Raw genomic sequence first — 27,657 nt, forward strand, 5'->3', positions numbered from 1 at the left:
CTTCAATCGTAATCGAGTCGTGATTGGATCGTAGTCGAATGTGAATCGAATGCCGCTTAAGTAAAATTAGGAGAATCGGGCCCCAGATAGCACGACAGCCATGCCTTGCGTGACCGTGTGCATGTGAAAAGGGCCTAACATCATTAATAGTTTCGGTTCCTGTAACAAATATTTTTGGTTGTCTATGGGTCGATTCAAAACGTCACGTCCAGCCAGCTTCGTTCGGTCATACATAGGTTCGTTCGGTCGGTAGGTCGACTCGCGGCGAATGGTCAACTCAAAAATATTCACGTCACGAACGTTGAGTTGTCATCACGGGTGTTCGTAACGTGAAATCATGATTTGAGTTCCTTTAATAAAATATTTTCTTCTACAGTATTTTTATATATTAATATTATATTCAGTTTATTCTAATTAGTAACAGTATTACAGTTTAAATTAATGTGTTTATTTAACCAATTACTTTGGCGATAGAAAATTTGGAGTCCAAGAAAGTGATAGTTTGTTACATAGCTAGCTCATACCTTACAGGAAATCTTCGCTAGTGTTACAGTAGCGTAGGCAACATGGACCAAAGTGGCATAACCCCGAACACTTCGAATCAGCAGCTTGTTATAAACAGTGATAATGAATCAGCCACTGCACTATTGCAAGAGAAGCAGACCAGGAGAAGAGAAAATCTAAGTGAAGTATCGTTCGCCGAATACATGACTGTCGGAATATTGTGTTTCGTCAATCTTATCAACTATATGGACAGATTCACCCTTGCTGGTAAGTTCAAATGCTTAACCACCTAGTTTCTATAAATTTCAAGAAAGCTATGCTAATCACGATGCAAGCTTGCAATAGTTAACCTACTTGTTTTATGTAACTTTTGCCAGAATAGACTACAACGGCTAAGCACTGGAAGATTAGTGCCGGCTTTCAGCTTTTTTATTTACCGACTCACAGCCTTAGTTAACTTTCCAATTGACACATCCTATTAGAACCCTATGGGTTTTGCATTTGTTTTATTTATCTATGAATTTCATAAGCTGTCTGAAAATTCTTAGTGGATGCTTATAAAACAATTTTATCAACATTTTTTGGTTTTTAGTTCTAGCAGAAGTGTGTTATTGTTAATTAATAACATAGTAGTTGTTGTTGATAAGAGAAACAGTTAAAGCAATACAAATTCTAGTGGAATCTTAAAGTATTTGGTCTGATAGTTCACTGTGCTTATAACTGGGAAATTAAGAATTGCCTTGTGAATATGTGATACCTCAAATAACACTTTTTGAATATTAAATTAAATAAGTTCATAGACTCTAACTTTGTAATACAAACTCTTTGTGCTAGAAATGTTTGGTTGCCAAATTATATTTTAGTAACAAAAGATAAGCTGGAAATCTTATCTGCAAAAAAATAAGTGCCTTTTAGTTGCATAATCTATAAAGGTTTTATCAAATGACATTGGCTTATCTGCGAATTAGCTACAATGGTATTGTGGAAAAATAGGCACTATTAATAAAAACATTTGATTTTATTTTAAAACAAATGATTTAATCAGCCGGTGTCTACAACAAACTGCTGTCTAAGAGACACAAGAACAATACTAAATTCAATTAAATATTTAAGCTAGGTAATGATCTTGACCTGGTTTAAGTTCAAATATTTTAACAACAAATAATTCAGTAGCTTCTGCAGTTACTCATTTTAGAAGAGAAACTAACTGATTTATAAACTTAAGCTATAATATAACTTGAAACTTTGCATAGGGATTTCCTTACAACATAGCAGAAGGGAACACCAGTCAGGCTAAAACAATGCAAAAGTAGCCATTTTTTTAAGTTATGCAAATGAAATTCTTTTAAATTAACTTGAAACCAAGATGCAGGTAAAAGTAAGTAAAATAAGATTTTTAGACATGAACTTAAAACCAAATCAAACAATTCATTTATTTGTGACTAGCTGAACCCGCGAACTTCGTATCGTTTAAACCTTCCCTGGGCCTCTACAAACATTTTAAAACTAAAAAAAGCCAAATCGGTCCAGCCGTTCTCGAGTTTTAGTCAGACTCACGAACAGCAATTCATTTTTATATATAAGATTTACACATTCTACATACTAACAATGTCCATATTATTATTATTTCTTGCAATCAATGTCCGCATTATGTTATGTCTATTTCTTATTGATAGTTATACAATGTGTTTAGAATAGCTGGAGTAAGCACTTTGATAACATGCTGTTTGTATAATAACTTAGACCAGCGGTTCCCGAATTCTTTTGGCTTCGGAACCCTTTTCGTTTCACCATTTTTCGGCGGAACCTTAGCAGTAAACTAAATAAGTAAATACACTTAGGTACGGCTCGTAGCGTATGGTAGCGCACCAAATGGTTATATGGTTAGAGGCATATTCAGTATACTCAGGCGTAGCATGGCTATCTGCCACACGGGCCAGAAAACAATTTAGCCGCCCTTGACTTTGTGTATTATGTGAATAGTTTTCAGTTTGAAGACAGACAAAGTAAACGCAAAAAGAAATAGATTGGGTTTGTACAGGTGCGAGGCGAGCGAGCGCGATTTTTTTTTTACTAAAAGAAGAAGTTCCAAGCACCCGCTAGCATTGAAAGACATTCAGAGGTAGCCGGTACGGCGAGCGAAGCGAGCGCGATTTTTTTTTTAGTTTAATTACCTACACAAAATAAACAAAACCACTGTAAATTAATAAGGTCTCAAAAAGTACAATATTCACACAAAAAAGCATATGCAAATGAGTAAGAAGCAGCTAGCGAAGAAAGCGCCATTGCTTTTTTTGAATCAGAGGGATAAAAAATAAACATCAAAGGAAACCTCGACGGAAGAGCGCAAAATTTTTTCGGTGTTGGATACCAATTAAACGAACATAAAAGCATCACACGTAACATGGAGTCGCGAGCGTTGCGAGCGCGAAGCGAGCGCGAAATTTTCGGATTCATGGAGGTGCAAAAATAGGAAATAATTTTTAACCTTTGATTCATGGTAAAAATAGACACTGAAAATACTCGTATGCCGTGTCATTTCACGTCCTAACAAATGTATGAAAACGTATAATCCTGGCGATGAAATAAGCCCAAAAAATGTGGTGATTTTTTACCTACTTTGCCGATTTCCAAAGACCGGGAGGTATTAAGTTAATCTACAATTTGTAAAAAACTGAATTAAATTATCTGCTGCCGTGGCCACCTACATGGTGCCTAAATGGAATTTTGGAATCCAATATTTAAACAATTTAATTGAAAATAAATAATAATTTAATATTGTTAAAAGTGAAACGATTTACCATATGGAAATCTTGAATTTTCCACGGAACCCCTGAGGGCCTGTCACGGAACCTCAGGGTTCCGCGGAACCCCATTTGGGAACCGCTGACTTAGACTGCAGCTCAGGCCCCATTAGCATTAAATATGCATGTCAGCGAGTTGCATCCATATCTTTGACAAGCGGATATGGCTTAAATCATCTTTATTAACTGTAATAAATATAACACATAGATGTTTATTAATCATGTAATGTTTTTAATCGTCTTGCTAAGATTACAAACGAAATCATCTGGGATAAGCATAATAGCTCGCGACATATAAACTTATGTACCTATTTATAAAATTATTACGAAGTGGACTGCACCACAAAATGCGTATTTATATTGTGACTGCACTGTCAAAACTTTTACCAGCAAAACTGACTTTCGAAAATCAGAATTAAAGCGGTGAAGTGCGAGTCGGAATCACGCAAACAGGGTTCCGTACTCACCCGTATTTATAAAACGCCCAAAAATCACTTTTGTTGCATGGGCAGGGCGCCCCCTTAAATAATTTTAAGTTAGGTTTTCAGTATTTGTTTATAGCAGCGAAAAAATGCAAACTATCTATCATGGTTTATGAGGTACAGTCTGATGCCAGACAGCCAGTGATACAGCCGTTTCACCTTTTGCGTACGGAACCCGTAATTAAAAAACGAAATATAAATTGCTAGAGAGAGATTACTAATAAACTTTTTCAAACTTTTTCTTTACTTTAATTCTTCGTAGGTATCTGTTTCGTTTTTATGTCGATTTCAACGTTTTTTCTAACGTCCTTGTTACACGTTAATATAGTGGGGAACTGGAGACGGGCACGCGACCACTATTTACGCATTGGATTTCTAATTTATAAATATGGTCATAATTTAATTAGGTACTTGGGTAAATACAGGTAAACAATAATGTTGGCTGTTCTAGATACCTACGTTTGTCATTCAAATAATTGATTATTAATTACATTTTTGGTATGTATATTCAAAATAATGTCATAATCTAATCATAATTGATTTTATTTACGCGAATCTAGGAGGTCGAAAATCGGATGATTCATGGAGATGAAATAGCCGCTCTAATATTAGTCACCTCTTTATACTTTTCATTAACCTCTCGCTTACATCTCTAACTGATGATGTAAAATGGTTCGTCATTGGTATTTTTCAAGGGCTTTGTTTAACCATAAACTATTTTTATCTTATCTTTACGAATGCCAAAACTCCCAGCTAAAAATATTCCATGGTAGATCTTATAGTTAACTAACAAGAGAATAATTTAAGTATTGTCATGTTTTTAAACAGGTTTCGATAATATTTTTGTACTACCTGGAAGTCCGATAAGTTTTTTGGATAAATATAAAACAACTCATATGAATGTTTACTAAGAATAAGTCTATACAGAGAGCATACCAATATCATTACCTCTTATCTTAATTCTATTGGTGAAGTGTCCACTCCAGCATATTCAAGCAGGTGGGCCCACGTCTATATCTGTAATTATTCATTTGAAATAATAAGTGTTCAAAGAAGAAAGCCCACTTCCTTTTAGTCATTGTCATCCTTTTTGATTTCATTTGGATTCCTTCCATTTACACTGTTTTACCCTAACTGGTACTGTTTGAAGTCTTATACCTGTCTATGATACCGCTATAAATCAAAATATTTACTTATAACAATTTAAAAATCACAGAGAAAGTACACAGCTTGACACATCTTTGTCTTTGTTACATCAAAACATTTTGTGCGGTTGATGTTTTCATGTCGTCTTCCTGCGTCCGCGTCCAAGGCATGTTCTAAAATAGATTAATGAATAATCCTTTTTATCTTGGATGCATTTTCTTGTCGCTCGCTAGGTCGCTACTTAAAATTCCATGAGGAATCCTGTTACGAAATATATTCAAAACCCTGCTTATGTTATGTAACATTTACATTTCGAGGTAAGCCAGGATTGATGTCAACGACTTTTTAAGTTTCAAAAGCGGCCAGGACCTTTAAAAGCCCACCAAGAACGATTGTATACGTGGGCAGTAAGAGCCTTTTAATGTGACGTAGTCTGGACAGGTTAGAGTTGTTCTGTCAATAACATTTTTGTCAAGGAATACAACGTGTTTCGTAAGTAATAGATGCGCGCTTCGAATGGTTATCGCCACTCGAAACATGGTCAGATAAGGTTAATCGCGTTTCTAAGGGTTTTTTAAAGTCGCTGTCGTCGTCGGTACCACTTTTATATTTCCGTAATGTATACGCCTTTCTATGTTAAACAATTTGATAATAGTGTGTATTAGACGTCAATAAATTCTATGAATGAATGGTGGACGCCCAGGGTGTGTCGAAGTCACGTAATCGGAGAACTAATCTCCAGTGTCTACTCACGTGCGTGGGTTCTCATTCTTTACCGAATACAATGTAGCCATTTAAATATGGAACAGGCATTATACTTAAATGTTTGTGGATTGGTTGGGAATTTGTTCGGATAAATATTAAATGTAGTAAGGTAATGGAGGACGCGTGATATCCCTTAATTAAATAGACTGGGAAAGATCTCACAGGTGTAAATTTTTCCTTTTTTATGCAACAGAACCCTAAAAAATTGTGTAGTAATATAGAGAAAACATTCGGTACCTAGTTTTTTGCTTACGTCAATAACCGCAAGCCAAAGAATATTTCGTCATTGACGCGATTACTGGAGGGTGCAGAGGGCTGATTTCCCCGGAGGGCAATTCACAATCTACCACCACAGTAACATGTTACAAATATTATTATCTTGATTAAAATCTAAGCAATCATCGAGCCCAATTTGTTTTGGACATCTTTAATTATATCTGTTCTGTATTTCAGTAGGGGAGACCAGTGTCAATTTTATTTACTTCAAATAATGTAATAATTAGTGCGGTTTCATCTGTAGGTAACCATAGAGTATGTAATTAGTATACTTTTTAAGTAACAATGCCAACCCATGCATTGCATTGTGGGTTATATTGACATATACAAATATGGACAAATATTTGGAAACTAATCAATAGGTCCCTAAATAGGCAATTAAGATAACTGTTATCTTAGTAATGTCATTTATTAATCATGCAGCGTTTTGTTTTCCTAATCTCGTGACCATTCACAACGAAGATAAGAATTGCGCTACGCATTGTTTGTCTATCCACCTGTTTTTTACCGCATGTTGACTCATTCATTTGTAATCATGCGCATCATTAAGATATGTGGCATTCGTACTAACAGTCATAGTATCAATGGTATGGAAATTATTACTGCGATTTAATTTAACCATATTTATTAGGATAATTTCATATTTGAATTTATTTATTTCACGGTTTATTTTCCACAGGTTTAAAAAAAAGAAATAAATTTTATTAATCATACTGTTTAATAATAATGCAACACTGTGTCATTTACTTCATAAAAAAAACGGAATCCCCATCAGGATCATAAAAAAATGTAAGGGTTTCTCTGGACCCTATTTCATCGCGTCTGTTATGGGATCCGGGTGTGTGCACATCGTTTAATAAATTAAATATGTAAAAGCTTAGGAAGTTATTGGTTTTACTGCGCACCGCGCCCAGTGAGGGGTTAAAAATGTGGTATCTTTTACTGACGCCACTTTTTGTGCGTGCCACAATATTCTATGACTTATATGATGCTTGTCGAATGACACGCGTACCTGTTAATTGAAAATTTTATTCTGCTAGATTATAGCCGGCTGATGTACATTGTACATATATCGTATGTATGCCACAGCACCTGATGGCAACGTTTTATAGTGGCTTTAGATGTAAATCGTAAATTGCTTCGGGTAGAGCAAATTCTTCAAAGGCTGAAATGCAGAGCCAAGGGTTACAAGAAATCGTAAAAGCCTGGACACCTTTGCGTCGTTTAAACGGATTGTCTTATAAACTTGAGAGAATTGAATAGGAGAGGAAATATTCTTTTACTTTGTGGCATTCTTGTGGGGAAAAAACGACTTAGAAAAACTTTTATGGGATAATGTTGTTGTGATGTCTAACCATCAAAACGAGTTGTGTCTGTATCATGTGGTTGGAGATCAAAGAAGATTTCCGGCTAAACGAACACAGTGGACAAAAAAGCAGAAAATAGCTTTGGTTTGCTTTGAAATATTTGTTCTTCTAGTGACTACCTTAAATGTCTGCTTTATAATAAAGCACCTTATGCTATTGCAACATTTGACTAAGGCAAGTTTCTGATAACGATGTTTATCAATCTTATCTGTGTTGTGGGATGATGAAATAGCTCTGCCCACTACTAGTTTAGGAAAAGTATCAGAATATGCACGTTTTCATCTTAAATTATCTTGTTTATCGAGAACACGCACGTGTTTGTACACTATTCAATATAATGTAGACCTTTCTATTGAAATGATGTGTTGCGGACAATAAGCTGATATTATATACAGCAATTGATCTCTCACGCTGGAAGTCCAGTGCATCTCTCAACAGTAGATGCTTTGATTTGATGCGATGCAGCTGTGCATAATAACGTAGATACAGCTTGTGCACCGGCCCATGGTTCAAGTGCCCCTCCAGCCCATCGAGACTCCACTTGGGCCCAATTAGTTCCGACTTTAGAGATAGTAAACCAACAGATCACGATAATATTTATGCCTGTTCAACTACAAAAAGGGATACATTCACATGTCTTCGGAAAAGTTAGTAGGTACTTTTGTAATGAATAGAATAGAAACGGATTATCTATCACACGACAATGTAGACTAGACCTGCCTGACCTGACCTTGCTTTAGGGTTGTCTGATAAAAGTCTATCGTTTCAGTCAAAAGATTAAAACTTTCCACATTTAAGATAACATGATAAAAGGTCCATGTCATTTATAAATAGTTTATCAATATTTAATGCATCACAATAAACATAACCAGTTTCATTCTGGGATCAAGTTTAATGTGATCATTAGAATTTATTAATATTCATTAGAATTGTATAACTTTATGGTTTTGATCGAGTTTGGGTGTGAATGATCTGTATGGGATCATTCAGTCAATACTCAAGGAAAGTTTTATGTTTATTATATTTCACATAAGGCAAACAAAAACGGAATAAGTGAATTGAATTTAACGAGGTATATTATTTTGCTTTGTAGGCAAAATATCAATACGTGACGTGACCCAAGACTCAAGTAAACAAAAGTAATAAAATTCTTAGATAGAGAGAGTACATAGTCCAGCCAGAGTAAAGTCTGCTAAATCGGTGTTAAAGATAAAAATGATGTACGTATCTATTTTGCCGCTTGGATTGCAACATTTCGAGCTTATCCAGCGAAGACGGTCGCTGTCAAGTGGATCAATGTTTGTTTACCATAGATACGGGTACTACCGATAATTGGCAGTTGTTTGATTTGCTCGCAAGCGATATGATCACTTGTGCGGGGTAGCGGCCAGCAATTATCTAAATCGAAACCAGTCAATCCAATCGGGACTCGGGATGAAAGTAAAACAGTCTGGCTCTGCGCCCATGTCACACTGTTGCTTGCAAAACATATTTTTAAAGAATAGATATGTACACTGAGATGCCGTGGAAATTATGCAATATTCTCTCTGTGTCTGTTCCTCTAAGAATTTTTAGTTTTACCCTTTTTGCTTTTGCTGTTACTGCAATGATTTCAAACGAACGTTTGATTTCCGGAAATTATACCCACGACATGACGTGATTTCTTGTCAGGTTGAGAGGAGCCTGTGCCCAGGAGTAGGACGATAAAAAGGCTGGTGATAATATTCTTTTCCCTTGTCTAGGGTCAAAATCTTCTTCACCTTCAATATACATTTATGCAATCAAAACAGCTTCAAGTTTAATTTTGGCATGACAATTATAGTTGTTTTGAATTCCTTCGGTACGTAATAACATTGATAAAAACGTCCAAGGCTGGTGTTTTTCTATCCACTTGTCTGCAGTAAATAGAACAATTTCCGATCTTCCTTTTTTGTTCAGCATTTTAGTGTTAGTTGAGATTCATACGGGCCACAAACTTTTGTTAGGTACTTCATTTCTGTTTTAGCTTTCAAATGGTAAGCTTATCTGTTTACTTGTTTTGTGTTGTTTCTAGGATACGTAAATGAGATTTAAAAATCAACAGCCTTTGTGAGACCAGCAGTTGTCTAGTGTTTACCAGACGCACGTGTGCAAATGAAAGTTATCAGTGCTAGTGTTTTCGCTTTCTGTCAATATTATGCTTATGACCTACCTCATCATTTCACACACTGAGGCTTTGTTTTTATCATATGAATAACACATGGAAATTCTTCTATTTCAATTCATACTTCTCGGAAATATCTCACAGTTTATAAACTACATATGTTTGTAACCACGCTAATGCAATGCTAGTATCTGGTAATACAGAGAAAGTAAAGGGCCATTTCTCTTTAGTAACATAGTGTGGGAACATCGTTGTTGTGTCGACGTAATCGCCCTTTAGCAAATAGGGTGCGAGGTTCACCCTCCTTGAAAAAAACGACGCCTAGCATACGTGGCAATCTTTATTTTAACCACTTGAATCGCGCCCATTTGTGCAGCCCTACCGTTTTGCAAATGTTTTAGGACTGTGTATAAACACTCCCCCTGTACGCTTCTGCATAATATGTAATAACCTTTTCGGTTTTAATTTAATTGATTCATTACTGCTATCTAGTTGAAGATTAATGTCCGGAAGCACAGAGTTTATAGACCTATAAATAATACACACAATAAAATTGTAGTTATATTTAGATATTTACCAAGCATTTTATTGAGACTGATATGTGCCTTGTTTATGTTATTGAACTTGTGTACAAGATTGCTCTGGGCACCAGGTGGTTGACATTTATTGTTCTAACAATATTTCATATTAGTATTCTGTCTCGACCGGGGTATTGTTATTAGTCAGCTGTAGTATACTATTATTAATTACCCTGGAGCATGGTGCAGCTGGTTAAAACCGCGTTTAACCTTAATTGAAGTCATAACCAACTAGAAAGCAGTTTTCGTAATTTTTAGTGTCATGTACGAGTGTTGATTGAGTAGATGAGTAGGCTAATTTTATGGAGCGGGTAAAAAAACCCTAGTTATACAATCATGGTGTTCAAAATTAAAATTCGGGTGGCAATATTGTTATCGCTTGTTGATTCATAAATAATTTTCGATGCACCTACGTTCTTTGTAAGCGGATACTTCAGGTTAGGTTACCTCTGGTTCCCGGTATTGACAATGCACTTGCTGCGCCACGTTGCACAATAACATATGCATATAAGTAGGTACAATACGTACAAGTTAGTGCATATTGTAGGTATGTATGTAACTGGAAATTTTGTAGAAGTGCTTGCAATCAATACTAAGTAGACGGCTGTAGAAATACTGAATACAATACATTATTGTCAGAGAGGCCTTAACCTAATTTGTTCACTGAAATTTCACAATTACAGCGTTTTCATTATGTATAATGTAATTAGTTGTATGATGATGCTTGATGTCTAGCACTTGTTTGATGTAGCTTTTATTGGATACATTTTTAGGGGTCCTAAAACATAATCTTTCCTCCAGGATGTATCTTGCTGAATATTTTAGGACGTGTATGTCATTAGAATTTTCAAATAAAGAAAATAATGTCCGTTAATTGTCAAAATGAAGCGTAGTAGTAATTAAAAAGATATTAGCTCAATATCATTAATTACAGATACCGCATTATAATGCGGTAAGTATTCTGCTCGTTAGCTGGATCGATTCCCCAATCTGAACAGTAGGTACCATTGCAAGATTTGCGAGTAATGTATGAACTCTCGTTGAGTCACCGCCATTGAGATTTTTCCAAATTACATAACCACTGCAGTAGCAATGCGGAATTTTGTTATATTAGAAAAGAAAACCCATTCGTTCTGACTTCTTCTTAGCTGTTTATGAGTTTTTTTTTTAAATTAATTCTCGATGCTTATCGATAAGTCAGACCATTGTAACATAGAACCGTAGAACCTAGTTTAAAAAGCGAATAACTGTTCACTGATAAGTAACAGCATTACGTAATAAAATTAGTATTGACACACTTGTCGCTAGGCATGACGGTACTCCATTTACACACTTGGCAGACGCTCTGGCACTGAAAGTGTTACTAACTATAAATACCAAATACTTCTACCTGGCGCTAAGAGGGATGCTCAGTACAATGCCAATGGGATGTTTCTTGTCATCGAAAAAAGTCGCAAGAATTTATTATTTGCGGGCCTTCCCAAGAACGCTTTTTAATTAATTCTAACAACACCTCGCTTCAACAGGTTTTATTACCAAGTTATTCCAAAAGCCCATTACATATTTTTATTTCAGTAATCACGTAGCTCTAAAATGGCCCTCCGACTACGACAGATCAACGCTGACTGAATCACGGCTCCTTCTTTACAATACATCGCTGACTCTACAATTTAAAATATGTATTGAGATCGGAATTGTAGGGCTAGCAAAATAAGTCGCAGAATATTTTCTTTGCTTATGAGAGATTGGGGTCCTATTTGCGGTGATCGAAATTTTATTAAACCCCAAGGGTGATCTGTCACCTCCAGTAATCGAATGTCTATTCGACGGAAATGAAAACCGGCATTCAATCTCAGCAAGTCTCCCATTTGCAATAACAACGCTGTCGTGAAACATTTTATTACATGTTAGGGGAGGGATGTATTATTTGGATGCAAATGGATTTCTTATTTAAAGTTGAACATATTTTTGCTTTGATTTGAATCCCGTAGCTGAGGTTAATTTTAAAATGGTTAGATAACTGTTTTCTACGTAGATCAGTAACAGTGATTTAGGGGGTGTAAAAATAAACGTGAATTTCGTCATAATGTCATGACCGAGAAAACACCCGTGTGTCGTCGTCATCGTCACGAGTAGCTCGCCGTGCAATGGTTCGCTTCGCGCCACGAATCTCTCATTTCTGATTGGTGGTTGTAGTGGCGTGATGTACGAAGCCGGTGCGTTCGGCGGGCGTGCTCGGGCGCTTGTGCTGCCACCATGCGCGCCGGTCGCACACCGAGGATGACGTAGCGTATCCGTATGATCGCGCGACTCGCCACGCTGCCCGACTCGACGCCCACTATGAAGGTCACCGCACTAATCTTGATGATGAAGGCATTCTTATAAACAAAAACACCGATTTGATAAAAAAACGCTGTAACTACAGACAGAAGCATTTCTTACAAAGTTTGTTTCGGCATTTCAAAAGCCCTACTGCGGCGTGGGATCTTCAGAATTAATTGACTAAGTAAACCAACTTCGTTTATAGGTTACTAGGAGGCTCAACGTTATCTACGGATTGCATGGCACTGGTGAATATTACTGTAGATGATTGATGAATGATCCTTCCATATGGGTATTTTAGCACTTGACATTGGATTTTTTATTATTGCTGTGAACTTTTCACATAATAAGTGTAGGTACATAATTTAAAGCAGGACCAAATTAAAGTTGGAAATTAAATACTTGACGATCAATGACCACCAAAGAATTGCATTTTTTTGTTTTCATTACCAAATTACCTGGTGTCACCTTTCCCCTTTAACATGTTGACCCTACAGGGTTAAACGAGCCGCAATACTTTGATGAGGCATTCAATCTAACGTTTAAGTCATCTTTTAGGTATGCTCGTATATAGGTACGATCCTGATCCCCAATTTTAAAGTCAAATTTGGTCCGTTGTTTTTTTGACATTCATAAATATGTCCGACTGACATTAGTATGGCACTGCACTGCAACCATCAATTTTTTAAATGAATATTTATTTGTCCGGCGTTAGTAAGTCGTATTCATTGGTTATGTGCGGGCGATATCATTTTTTAAACGAGGATATACCTACAAACAATAAATTAATCAGAATCAATTCAAGTGCACCGTACATCTATCGTGTGCATATGAATTTATTCATGACTCTATTGGCGTTATGAGCATAGCTTGTGAGAAACACGTCAACATAAAACTCGCACCAATGACTACAGTTTTTTATAAAGATCGAAGTCTAAAACCTGTTTATTACGAAAAAAACGAGGCTATTATTATTTTCTTTAAAGACAATAATCTTGTTAATGATTTAAATAATAAAAGTAGATTTATTCACAGAGTATTTAATATTGTAATAAGTGACGTAGCAAAAGCCCAATGCCAATTAACAATAGCCGCAAATTAAACGAAGGCTCAAGTCAATGCTTAGTCTAATCTAGGATTAAATCACAGACATCGGGATATTTATGTCTACAATTAATTTAGTAAAAATATTATTAGACACCTTTATTGGTTAGATATGTGAGCTAGGTATGTTTAGATATCCTTATGCAAAAATAGTAGGTATGTCTTCAGAGTTAAAGTTCACAATAATTAGCCTTTGCACATGTAATTTGTGCGACTGAAATTGCTGTGAATGAGCGTCATGATGACCTTAACTTTACTATTAAATTAACATCACGCCACTCCAGTCTAGGATGACGTCAGATCAGCCCACCATGGGATCACCATCCAATTAAATAGTTTTTTTTTTTTAATACATATTATTTTCCTTGACGAAGAGGGAAACAAGCTAGTCTTTAATGTTACTTGGAAATAGGCATGTTGTTTTAGAGTTTTCCATTAAGGTACAAAATTAGAAATAAGTATTATTTCATCGGCAGATGCCTAGCCTTTCTCAAGGATAGTTGGGATCGGCTTCCAGTCTAACCTATCTCCACAACCCAGGCAACTTGACACCCCTTCTTAAGACTGTTTTTCAGACTTTTTGGCTTCTGAATATCCGTAACGTCTGTCTATATGCTGAAATGAGTATGGCATATTTCAAGGCCTTAAAAAAAATAGAAAGAATTTTATTTTAACCAATCTCATTGAAGAAAACACATTGTTACTTGTTGGTTTACTTACGTACGTGTACGGCTGACGTATAACATTTTATTAACCTTGATATGGTTCCACCTTTACCTACGTAAAGTGTTACACCGTTACATTCACTCCGTACTACAAAAAATATTATTATACGTATTGAAAAATAAAATAAAAGCACTCAAACGTGGACCGAATAAAAGCTGGGGGCTTCAGCAAACAACGACGGGGCAAATAATAGGGACACTGTAATAAAAGAAATGATTTATAGAGGTGTCAAAACGATACGGGTTTTATAACAGGAGACTGTGCTTTTAATATTTTATGGATTTATGAAAAAAAGTCTATGACAATATTAGATTGCATGTGTGTTTACAAAAGGCAAACATGTGCTTTCAGAACATTATATGGTTTTCATTATGTTTTCATTAGAAGATTTTATGCATCCACTTTAAACAATTTTACATGTACTTTCCTTAAGTACACAATAAGAAAAATTGAATAGGAAAAATACTTGGAAAATAGTATATAATGGAAATAAGTAATGAGAATTCAATTACATAATTTAAACCAATTCAGAAGTAATTTAGTAGGTATACATTTTACATATTAGCTGCACGTCAGTCTTACGCGTGACTCGACGTATTTTATGATAATTGAATCAACTGGGTGCTCCATGTTAATTTAATCGATTACCCAAACGGGTATTGTGTGGACGCAGACGTGGTGATAGATAGGCAGGTCTTCTGTTTACTTATCGTATCACTTGAACCGGAGATCCCTCATGTTAGTCTGTTTATTTAGTACTATCGGCCAGTGCCAAGAGTATTTTGCGTGCAAACCACACCTTCCTGTCGAGTTCTATATAAATATTGGCCAGTTGGCCGGCAAAACTACGTATCTTTCTCAGATTTGTCACGTCCACACTAGACTTGCGTCAGTTATCTCTCAGTTGAGCATCGCTTTACCACAATTTATGATCCTGCATACTTTGTAACTGTCGAATGTGAGGCCACTCACCTTTACAAGGCCGCTAAAAAACTGTTGGCTTCAATTCTACACAAGCACATTTCTTGTCGAATATCTAACATTAGTTTCAAACTGCACGTAATATTGTTGGCTGTTTATGTTATTCCCTTAAAATATTCAACTAGAAATTGTTCAGGAAACACCTGTGAAGCTGTGACTCAAACATTCTTCTACAATCAACAGCGCAGTGTTATCACAATAGATTACCACGTGCTCACGATATTATTGCCAACATAGCTCTTTGTTAATTTGTAGCTTTAAACTACATACCTAATGCATAAATATATAATTAATCGTACTTAGGTAATACAAATTGTCAGTAACCGCAAACCTGTAGAACCCAGGAGTTAAGGAGGCAGAATTATATTATTCATGACTCTATGGTCTCGTTATGCAAGACTTCTGTTCAATGCACGTGACTGAGTCTGGTACGCGGAAATCACGCCCCCTTTTGGAGGCGCGACTAAACAAAACATGCTATAATTAAAAAGAACATAAACAATAACAACGAATATCTGACTAATGATGTTCTTCGTCTATTTTTAGGTGTGCTGAATGATGTCGAAGACGAGTTCAATATAGGCAATGACAAAGCCGGGTTCCTTCAGACTGTGTTCGTGGTGGCGTACATGGTGTTCGCGCCAATATTCGGGTACCTCGGAGATAGGTACTCGCGGCGGTATATCATGGCGTTTGGAGTGGGGCTATGGAGTCTGACCACCCTAATGGGATCTTTCGTACACGTAAGTGTGGTTGTTTATTGATAATAATCTTGACGAAACTCTTAAGATGTTAAGCTATGTCATGCTGCTATTGCACAAATTAGACAAGGCTCAAGTTTACCAACAAAAGACAATTCTGTTTACTTTTCACGTTCAATTTAAAACCTAAATAGGTACAAAGTTGTCAGAAAAAACTGACCTTTTCGTTGTCAGAAAACTTGAGCCTATGATTAACAGGTTACTGTTCTAGTATTTCATCAACAAGGTTTCTCTTATTAATCTAAAATTATTTATTTATTATAGAACTTCGTTTTGTTCACTGCATTTCGTGGGTTGGTGGGTATTGGCGAGGCCTCATACTCAACAATCGCACCGACAATCATTAGCGATCTCTTCGTGGGAAATGTACGCTCTAAGATGTTGGCTTTCTTCTACTTCGCCATACCCGTTGGCAGGTAACAAACTTACAATGCACTTTCTTTATATAAATCTAGCCGTTTTCCCCCGGTTTCACCCGTGTCCCGTAAGAACTACTGCCCGTACCGGGACAAAATAATAGCCTATGTTAGTCGGAAAGAGTGTTCAAACATTTTTTTAAATCCGTCCAGTCGTTTTTGAATATTTATTGAAACAAACATTTTTTTTTCCTCTTTATAATATGAGAATAGATTATCCTGGTAAGGTCACGTGATTTGAGAACCGAAAAGGAAATATTCTGGTGGTTATGTAAATATCGTAATTGAAATTTACATAACGTAAAATAAACCACTCGTCGCCCGTTCATATCAAGCATAGAATGTATTTTCCTCTATGGCAGGAAAAACCCATGTTGACTTAACTCAAAAATGCTAATAATACCAAGACATTTTTCCCTATTTCAGTGGTCTTGGTTATATAGTGGGGTCTTTAGCGGGGGCAGCAGCTCATGACTGGCGATGGGGTCTTCGTATCACCCCCTTCCTCGGCGCTGCGGCCGTCGTATTGATTCTTGCGGTACTCCAGGACCCTGCCCGGGGGCAGGCTGAGGACAGTCAGATGAAACCAACCACTTACAGCCAGGATATCAAAGCACTTGTTAAGAAGTGAGTATTTAAATTGAACGGAACTAAGAAAGATTGTTCATTGAATTAACGACTTAATCCTATTAATTAAGCTGGTCTCATTGAGAATAAAAAGGAAGTCGGTGTAATTTTGAAAGACAATATTAACACACGTTTTTAAAAGTTTAACTTAACCAGTTCAGTTCCTAGTGATGAAATGGCTTTCAAATTAAATGCCAATTCACTTGGCATCCTTCTCAAAATTTCACTACTGCATGGTCCAAAATTTTCGATCTTCCTAAAATCAGGGTGTATTGTGTTTCAGTCCTTCATTCATGCTGTCGACGCTCGCGTTTACATGTGTAGCGTTTGTGACAGGCGCCCTCGCGTGGTGGGGACCTCAGTTCATATTCCTGGGCCTGAGCATGCAACCTGATGTCGATGTTACTCTAGGCAGGTGAGTCTCAACAAATGCCAGGTCAAAATACCCATAAATTCCGAAATCTAAAATATTTGGTTCTAAACGAAAATTGCATTTTAACCATCAACATGAAAAAATATTAGGAGATGAAATAACTAACCATTGCAGAGCATTCGATTGTTCATCGCTGTATTGGATTCCCGCAACTAATTCTTAGGCATAATGATATCTTCGGATTGGTCATTGCTTTATGTGTTCGTAAAATGTACATAAACCAAACGACTACTTCGATTATGTATGACCTATTCGCATTGGAGCGGTGTGGCAGAGGATTAAATTTTTTGCCAAAGGGCACTCAAAATTTTTTCGTACTAATAAGTAGGAAATAAATTGTAATCCTTTACATTGACGATAAAATTCGTTTCAATGATATCCTGACTTACCATCATTACGGAGACACTAACTCCTTCAAAATCCTTTGTCATGTCGTCTCGACAGACGTAAGACTAGGGCTAGGCTTGAGAGTGTTCGGTATGTGTAACGTGTGGGCGGCTTGTGGCGGCAGCGTGTCGTACAAGTTCGGGCTGGTGGGCATGGCGGCGGGCGCGCTGGGTGTGCCGCTGGGCTCGTGGCTGGCGCAGCGCCTGCGCGGCCGCCTGCCCGACTGCGACCCGCTCATCTGCGGGTTCGCGCTGCTCGCCTCCGCGCCGCTCGTCTACTTGGCGCTCATCACCGTCGGCTACCACGTCGGCACCAGCTACTTTCTCATATTCGTCGGCATGACCACCCTCAACCTTACCTGGTCGATTGTCGCCGACATCATTCTGGTGAGCGCTTTCTGTTTATTGTGGGCTCCCCGCAAAGTGTCTCGCACGAGTCATTTCCGAATTGCAGTACTATGTATTTATTCTCGTGTCAAGATGACGCAGAGGCGGACACGTTGCTGGGACCCGGCTTGCATGCTCGACAGCACATGCAAGCTATTTAAAGCAGAAATCGATCACCGGCTCGTACTGATTCTGGAGAAAATATTCCAATGAGATGACGCGGTTTCGCAACACTTCATTCTATTTGTAACGATATTTATCATGTTGTGTGGGAATTTACGATACAATCATTTCATCATAATGCTAATTGTAGAGAATGCCGCTTTGATAATACATAATTATGTAATCAAGCAAGCTTCCATCATGGCAATTACGTGTACTTAATTTGTTTTTTTCAAAACTTGTTTACACTCATTTATTTATTTTTCTTTTATTCAAATTAAAATGCATGAATGGTTAGTCTTGTGACCATACATTATCTCAGGATTATTGTATGGAATTCCAAATTTTCATAAATCATTTATAAATATATATTTGCAATATATTTAGCATGATATTGATATGCTAGATGAAATTGACAAATATCCAAATATCTAGACTTTCATTAATGTTTCTCGGCTACGACCATGTGCAGATTTCGAATGAACTTAGTCTTTTGATTAGTCCAAAATCCCAGATGAATTCACGATAATAGAGAGCTATATTAAACCAGTTGAGTACTTCCAAAATGAGCGCGTGAGTCAACCGTCAAACTTAATAGAAATGTCATTAGCAAACATGCAAGTATAGAGCCACCGAATGAGTTGTTCAGTCGGACACAGTAGGAGCTATGGGTACAAAGATTGCAGTTCAGTTTTACCGGACAGGGGAAAATATTTAAAAAAATAAATAATCTTTTTAAATTCATCCTCCGAGCCTTGGGAGAAGGCTCGGAGGATGATGTTACACTGTAGTTTCCAACAAAAAAAAAAAATACTATGTGGATGCGTTAAATCATGCAAGCAACAAGCTATGAAATTGGGACTAATCTGAGGGATGGTCTCTTGACGTAACAATTCCCGTGTTCCTTTGTCCGCTGTGATGAACACGCAAGTCGGTGGCTCTGTGCGCGGTGATGCTCGCTGTACGAGGTGCATGCTGACCGGTCCGACTTTGCACGAAGGGTGTCGCTAACGTTCGGCGTGATCACGATGGTCGCGGGGCTGCTGGGCGTGCCGCTGGGCGCGTGGCTGGGCGCGGCGCTGCTCAAGCGCTGGCCGCGCGCGCACCCCGTCATCTGCGGGCTCGGCCTGCTCGTCTCCGCGCCCGCCATGACCCTCGCGATCCTCCTCACTGACGGCTACTTCTACGCGCCCTTCGTCCTTATGTTTATTGGCGAAGTCGCTTTGAATCTCAACTGGTCAATTATAGCCGATATGTTGCTGGTAAGAGACTACGACCGCAGGGTAGCCTCTGGATCGCTCTCAGTTTTGTTGTTTAGGTACAGCCTACAAAACTGATCGCGTTCAGGGGTCGCCTATTGAGGTGGTTTTTATTATTTGTGTTGTGCTAGTAGTCTTTTTTACCTATCAGGTTATTGGATTCTTATGGTTTAACGGTGGATTTCAATAACCAATCCATCTGTCGATTTGCTTGCTAAAGGTTTAATTTTGACATTGGTCCCAAAGAAGTAACGTCAAAATCCTATCTCTAGTAAGCAAAACAACAAAAAGAGTATTAGGTACGGTCGCCACAGGTAAATATTGACAAATTCGTATCTCTAGTGATTCCTGGAGATAGGAATTCAAATCGACAGATAGATAGGTTATGAAAACCAATAGTGCATGCGTGCGAAAAAAGCATGGTTTGTGTTTGCATCGTTAACTTATTTATTTATTGCTTTGTACATTATGATGCTTGAAAAATATTGAATCAGTCACTCATTAGCACATATTGACGGCTCACCATTGCCAAGTTGTGATCAACCGAAACTTGTGGTCTCATTGGAATATTTTTAGATCATACAAGTCGGTGGACCGATTTCAATGTGTGTATGTGTAACAGCGCCATCTGTTGGTGTTAGCTTTTAGTGCCTAGTATTTTAGTGTTCATCATTTGTACTGAGACAACCAGTTACAAAGAAACAGTACAGATGGCGCTTATTTAAATTGATATGCTTAATTACTTTCATTGTTTTCAAGTATTAGTAGTTATGACTTCCAGCTATTAAACATAAAAGTATTTTAATAAAGATATTCCAAAACACAGAAACTGACAACAACATTTTTTTATGGGGGTTTGTATTTAGCTGCATGCAATTTAGTTATTCGTAGTTTGTGAGAAATGAATGCTGTGTTGTGTTGTCATTCTTACAAAATTTTAGAAAAATAATTTGCTAACATAATCATTTTATTGCAGTATGTGGTGATTCCGCCAAGACGGTCTACAGCTGAAGCTTTCCAAATCTTAATATCACATATGTTTGGAGACGCTGGAAGCCCTTACATAGTTGGAGTGGTAAGTTCTGCTACTAATTATTATAAATATGAAAGTTAGTTTATTTACACAGTTTAGATGAATTTAGCACGGAGCCAGCAAGGTACCCTGGCATGGCGATGGTATACTCCGATCCGAACAATACCCTCGGTTGTAGAAGTCGCAGGTGAAATCTCGTATCAACAGTGTAATGGTTGACCAGCCTTCTCTCGCAAACCTATGATCCAACAACATGGATCATACGTTTAGGATCTGGCAGCACCATCGTCGTAAATAATCATCATCATAGTAAAACACTTACAAAAAGTCTTTTGTATTTGTTAATTTAGTGTTTTCTTCTTGTTATAGATATCAGAAAGTTTGAAAATATCCTTATCACCTGTACATACTGATGTGCCAAGCCAAATTGTACAGTTCAAGTCTTTACAATATGCGCTGTTCGTGACGTGTTTCGTGGAAGTCATTGGAGGCATTTTCTTCCTGCTAACAGCAATATACATTGTCAGAGACAAGTTAAGAGTCGAACGAGCTATTGCTGGTGAGTTACATACATGTTCCTTTATGTTTGTCTTGTGAACTAATCAAGAAGATATCTTGTTTTACTCACAGTAAAAAGTATTAGCATAATAGATTTAAAAAACATTTTGTCTTGGTCGGACGGTTGATTAGCTTTTTGCTATAGATCGCTTTTATCTACAAACTATCACCGAAACTGTTCACATTGTTTCAGTTTCTACAAAAGTAATGTAGTATCGTGGTAGGTGAGTCCCCCAGCTCAATAAGAATGGAGCTTGCTTGCTGTGCACTGTGCATCTGCATCACTGTAGCTTTGGTGACAATGTGGGGAACAAACTACCAACATTTCAGAGCACATTAAACATGATAATAATTCGAAATTCCTTTAACAGAAGCAGAGGCGCAATCAACGGAGCCATCACACATTCCAGCCCAAGACGGTGTCGGTGGAGGTGAATAAACGCCACGAACGTTCAAGTTGGATACAATTACCTCTATTAGTGAGAGCACTGTGAAAGGACACTTGGAAAAGAGAAAGTTGTTACAGTTAAATAACTATAATAATTGTAATTCCTCGTCCTTACTGAAAATACCTATTGCTAAACTTAAAACCTTGTTCTATTAAAAAAATATATTTAATTCCTAAGTCATTTTCGAATCGCTCGATATGCTTAAAGAGGAGTTAAAATAATTATAGTAATTTAATTTTTATAACACTTATTAAATAAGACTGAGTAAGGCATATTGCTAAAACGTGGGTTGGTTATGTAATAGTGGGAAAACGAATGTGTGATTGTAAGTAGTTAGAAACTAGGCATCACAGTAGCTATTGTTACTTATTTGATTAAGAAGCCATGTGCCTGTTAAAATAAAAATTAATGCAATGCGTTCTTAGATATCTTGTATCAATATAAATAAAATTGTAAAGTATATATTACAGAATCACTTATAACCGTAACAATAATTCATGTTGGGATTAATTCCTCAAGCATGTTGTTAAAAAATTGACGTATTTATTTCATTGTTAAAGATAATTAATTAATGATGCGAAAATTTTGTGTATTAATTTATTATTTTGTTTACACAGTGTTCTAGAATGGAAATATTCATGCAGTTTAACAATAATTGTCGTTTGAAGTTCCTATGTATGTAGTACATTCGATGTAATTTTGAATAGTTGTCGAACAATTTATTGCACATAATATACGGTTTGTTATAAAACTGTCATGGAAGTCTTTACTAGGCATAGTCTATTGTGTGTCAATTTAACACTTTTAGAGGCCTGTACGGAAGTGCATAATTATAAAACGACGTTTTTTTATTTTGTTGAAGAGTTGTGGCACTTTGTCAGGCTCATGAATTACCGTACAGATGTTTGATTCTCTCCTAATTAGCTACAAATCATGAAGGATTGACGTTTCTCAACTGTTTATAAGATATTGAAATAAGTTATTGTTTTGTGTTAGTTAAATAATGGAGCGATTTATGTGTAATATTTAATTAAGGTAGTAATGTTTATTATTGTTTCAAGCATTTCTTTGTAGAAAGACAAAGTTAAACTGTATTGAATATAGTAGAAGACTGAATAAATTTAATTTTCGAAATTTCTTTCAAATAATATAATAATTACAATATCTTGTTTGTACATATATGTGTACATAGCATCTCATGGAATTGAAATAAAAATATAATTTATTTTCGATAACTTTCGTTTTATTGACAATAAAACCAATTATCATTTCAATAATCAACAAGACTTAACATGATGTAAAACTAAGCCGGTGGTATCAAAGGCGGACAATTCGAAAGCTTACCAATAGTCTTATTAAAATAATTATTCATACGTATTAAAATCAGCTTGTTTGTAATCATTAGAATCCGATTTGTTCAAACAACAAGTCAACCATTTGCAGACTTGTTAACTAAGTATAAAATTATGTTGCTTATAAAACACGAATTATTTGCACCTGGCATTATATGGCACTTACAAAAACTAGTTGACACTGCAATTAGTTAACATGCATACATTAAAATAAACTTGACCTGAGATTAGATTCATTATAATTAAAAAACAAAATGTCTCGCATCTAGCGTAATGACACATCTTATAATTGTTTGTGTCAAATATTTTCAGTGCGCTCAATTCACACTAAACATAAAAATATTAAGTAACTCTTAACAAAACAGTACTAATTAAAATTGAGAAACATTAAAAATATCACATGTCCTTGCTGAACAAAATTATAGAAATAATTAATCATTACAATAACAATTATTCAAAATAGAATGGTATTTAAAAGGAAGAAATACCCGTCACTAATTATTTGTACTTCCATCATTGGAATGTAGTCACAATATTTTTCATAATTGTGTGTAAAATATGACAAAATAATTATTAGAACCAGTAAACAAATAATAAAAGATTTGTCACAAATCTAGTCATCTGAGTTGTAACTATTTGTTGAGGTAGTTTCGTCATGTTTGTCAGAAGAGAGTCCAACTCTCAATTTCTTAGGAATTGGTTCACATGAGCTGTAGTCATCGCTCAATGCTCGTTTTCCAGTTGCTACCAACCTTATGACCGTCACAGTGTCAGCGTTGCCATTCTCGTCATCCTCACAAGAGGAAGAAACAGTTAATTGAGTCATGCCTGTCATTATTCCTTTTTGTGAGAGTATTTTTTCTACTCGGATGATGACATCATGGTCCTGTTAATAAAAAACACAAGATAGTTATACCTGTTAGTAAGCATGTTACTTGTGACCTTAAAAGTTATAGCAAAACAAGGTAGGTCACCTGCATCCAGCAGTGGTTCAGGATTTGATTGAGAGTGATCCTCCTTTCAACTTGCACTGTGAGCATTCTCTTCATCAGGAGCTTGGCCTGTAGGCTGACACCGCGCCAGTGTGACTGCGAGAACTTGTACCTTCCACTCAAAATTTGATCTTTGAGAGTCATGTCTTTGTAATCCGCCGAAAATGGCAGGTATCCAACCAAACTGTAAACGTTTATTTGGATAATACAATCATCACTTCTTAATGGAAACTTCATACAATACAATTTAAAATTACACCAGCCAATTTCATTGAAAAATCTTACCATACAAAGAAGATCACTCCCAGACTCCACACATCTACCTCAGGGCCATAGCTCCTCTGTCCGTTTGCCCTGAGCACCTCAGGAGCTAAGTACAATGGCGTTCCACACATAGTCTTCATGAAACTGTCTTCTCCAACAAACTTACTAAGGCCAAAGTCAGTTATTTTGACCAAGGTGTCATCGTCTTGACTCTCAAGTAGTACATTCTCAGGCTGGAATTGGGCACCAAAAGTTAAATTTTCTCTTACATTGAGAATAGATAGACAGAAGAGCACAATAAATAAATACCTTCAGATCTCTGTGAGTAATGCCTTGAGAGTGGAGATACTTGACGGCTAACACCATTTGTCTGAATAGGAACTTGGTGAATTGTTCAGACAAATGTCCCTGCTTAGTAATCCTGTCAAACAGTTCGCCTCCTTGCATCAGTTCCAGGACAATGAAGACAGCATCACGGGAGTCAAAAACTTCTTCAGTAGCGATTATACAAGGCTGAAAATTATGAACAATTTTAGTGAAATAGTAGTTGTTTAACTTGTTTTGTAGCTTTTTAATTTATCCTTACATGTCTAACAGCCTTCATGATATTGATCTCATTCATAATTTTCTCTGGATCATTCAAATGGTTTACATGTCCATTAGTCAGTCTGCTCTTTTTAATTATTTTCATAGCATATTTTGAACAAGTAACCTGGAAATCACATAATGTTGTATTATAATATTCTAAGAAGAAAAAATCTAGAAAAATATGAAAAAAAATAAAAAGAACAGATAATACTTTGTCATAAATCAGTTTTACAATGCCACAGGCACCCTGACCCAATGTCCTTGAGATATAATATTTCTTTGATATTTCTTTAGGAACTTGGTCTTGCTCATTCTTCAGCAAATCTTTAAAAATGAAAACTGAAAACGAAAACAAAAAAAATAAAATAAAAAGTAAAACAAAAAAAATATAGTATTTTGAAATTAGGTTAACTTTACTCACTTTTTACAACAGGATGAGTGATTGATATCTCATCTTTGTCATCTAATACTCGGCGCTTTCCTTTGCCAATCAATTCCCCATTGACAAAAGTGCCATTGTATGATAAATCAGTAATAATAGAAGGACAAAGCGGCTCCCTAAAATTTGAACATATTCATTATAAACTTTACTTTTAACACCGGCTTCCCACGGTGCGTGTTTTCACGGACGCACGCCGATGGACGCCGACCAGGCACGACGCACCGTGGGAATGGCCTCGTGCGTGGTCGTTTGCAACGTCTGCAGCGGTGCGCCGGTATCCGTCGCAAGTCGGTAACTTCAAAGGTGCGGACAGGGATTTTATGTCATTCGTTAATTTTCTACCGTGATCCCACTGCCATGTGTGACAAAACACAAAATAAATAAAATTAGATATAATATATCTAATTCAAATGTTAATGTAAGTGTATATAGACATATTAAGTCGTTAAACGACTTTTGTTGTATGCTGATATCCACCAGCACCGTGGTTTCTTTTTACTTTTACTACTTGTAGATCGCATAATTTGGTACTTGTTAATTAATATCACAGCCGCTGCTGCAGCGACGACACGTTCTCTTTCACTTTGCATTTTGAAATGAAGTTTTAAAAGATCTGCACAGACCGACACGCACCATGGGAAGAACCCTGTCCGTGTGCATTGCCGTCCGTGCGCGTCGGCTGTGGTGCGTGAGGATCCGCAGAATCACACACACCGTGGGAACCAGGCTTAAGAGTTTGTTTTTCAAAACACAAATGTATCATAAACTTACGACATGTCCCTTGTAATGGTAAAATGATTCTTGCTGACATTTCTAATGATATTTTCTTTTATTATTTCCTTTCTCATGGGAAAGGTACAGGTCAGGGCCCTTCCCAAAGTAAATTCAGGTTGTATGAGATCTGTGAAAAATATTGTACACTAAGATTCTTGAAGTGCCTCTGGAAAAGTGATCACAGCTTTTTACTGGATCATGGGAGATTGGTGGATCTGAGGAGCTGGTATGGTGTCAAGAATGAATATATCAATTGTAAGGATCATTATACATCAAATAAGATAAATAGTAAAATTTTAGAAAATGTAGGTATTTCGAAAACATTGAAAGAGAAACAAATAAAATGTTAGTATATAAAACTGCAGGCAACAGAATTCAGAAGTTTATAATGAATGCCTTTCAATATGGAGTGCATGAACTTTTTGTATAACTTTCGGTTCGAAAATATAAAAGTGGAAAACCATGTTTGAAAAATTTGCTTGTTGAAGTTTCTGTGATTTCCAACAAGGTAGCTCCAGAAGTCTAGAGAGAAAGATAAAAAATAGCATGTTGAAGGTAAGTTTAGAAAATGGTTGAAACGGTAGAATTGAGATGATTTACTATATGATTAATACAAAATACATAATCTTACCAAAATATTCAGGGTATTGGGCGCTCTTCCAGCAGTGTTTCCCAGTAATAGAAACTTTTGTAGAATATAGTCTTCCCCAAATCGTAGGAATGAAAGATGGAGTATTATGCTGACTCCAGTCGATTTGGGAATTTTGAGTTTGCGTCTGAGTGTTTGCACTGTCTGGAAGCAGATCATCCCCCATTGTTGCTACTATATGTATTCTAATTTTACATAGAAAAGTTTCACAAAAGTTTTGTTTCTTTAATTTCAGCGCCCGGTCAAGCTGAGAGGAAGTTTTATCTAATACAGATAATGTAGAATTACAGACTTATGGCTGATTTACATTGAGTCAGTAACTGACGTCAGTCCACTGACAAGTCAGTGCTGACCCGGCACTGCCATCGTGTAAATTGATTTGAAGTCAGTACAGTACTACTGACGAAACACTGACACTACACTGACTTCGTGTAAATAGCACGCGTCAGTTTTCGGCGCCTACACTGACGTCAGTTACTGACTCAATGTAAATCAGCCTTTACAGAGAAAGCTGTGTGCAACTATAGATAATACATTGTAACTAGAGATGCACACGGGCAGAAGGCGACGCGGAAGCATAGAGAATATTTCATTTATTCTAATAGGGGCAGTGACATACGTTACATACGTTACATACAGTACATACGTTTTATAAAAAAATATATACATATTTTATCTTTTTGTATTCTTCCAAACCATTTCCAAACACAGCAATTCAGAAACTAAACTTACATTTTCATTAAAACACTGTATTCTAAGTGTCCACCTAGACAATCGATTAAATTGCGCTATATTACAAAGAAACTTAATCCCCTTAAAACTATTGCGCAAATTAATTGTTCGTCTAGGCGGCCCCTAACCGAATATGCTGTCGCTATGTTTGGCTCCAGTAGAAAAGTACATGGCTAACGTTTCCTTTGAGCACAA

General features: G+C 36.6%; 2 protein-coding genes across 4 annotated transcripts; one reads left to right on the top strand and one right to left on the bottom strand.

Moving 5' to 3' along the window:
* The first annotated feature begins 255 nt into the window (after positions 1 to 255).
* LOC124637263 (protein spinster) lies at positions 256 to 22,904 on the top strand. Of its 3 annotated transcripts, XM_047173596.1 has the most exons (10): positions 256 to 771; positions 15,745 to 15,941; positions 16,224 to 16,375; positions 16,802 to 17,002; positions 17,286 to 17,417; positions 19,371 to 19,632; positions 20,606 to 20,704; positions 21,032 to 21,221; positions 21,414 to 21,444; positions 21,592 to 22,904. In XM_047173596.1, the coding sequence occupies exons 1-9, from the start codon at positions 567 to 569 to the stop codon at positions 21,431 to 21,433; spliced, it is 1,458 nt and encodes a 485-aa protein (XP_047029552.1). In that variant the 5' UTR covers positions 256 to 566; the 3' UTR covers positions 21,434 to 21,444; positions 21,592 to 22,904. The 3 variants fall into 3 exon arrangements, with proteins under 3 accessions (XP_047029552.1, XP_047029549.1, XP_047029550.1); XM_047173593.1 differs by lacking the exons at positions 19,371 to 19,632; positions 21,414 to 21,444 and adding an exon at positions 17,947 to 18,208 and having other exon boundaries at positions 258 to 771; XM_047173594.1 differs by lacking the exon at positions 21,414 to 21,444 and having other exon boundaries at positions 258 to 771.
* Positions 22,891 to 26,999, bottom strand: LOC124637262 (ovarian-specific serine/threonine-protein kinase Lok). The gene is made up of 9 exons (XM_047173592.1): positions 26,713 to 26,999; positions 26,079 to 26,208; positions 25,287 to 25,423; positions 25,077 to 25,204; positions 24,864 to 24,989; positions 24,587 to 24,790; positions 24,299 to 24,510; positions 23,996 to 24,197; positions 22,891 to 23,907 (listed from the first exon to the last, which is right to left on the bottom strand). Exons 1-9 carry the CDS (start codon positions 26,894 to 26,896, stop codon positions 23,635 to 23,637), a joined length of 1,596 nt encoding a protein of 531 aa, XP_047029548.1. The 5' UTR covers positions 26,897 to 26,999; the 3' UTR covers positions 22,891 to 23,634.
* Positions 27,000 to 27,657: the final 658 nt, after the last annotated feature.

This window comes from Helicoverpa zea, chromosome 16 (assembly GCF_022581195.2).
Source record: "Helicoverpa zea isolate HzStark_Cry1AcR chromosome 16, ilHelZeax1.1, whole genome shotgun sequence".
Classification (NCBI taxonomy): Eukaryota; Metazoa; Arthropoda; class Insecta; order Lepidoptera; family Noctuidae; genus Helicoverpa; species Helicoverpa zea.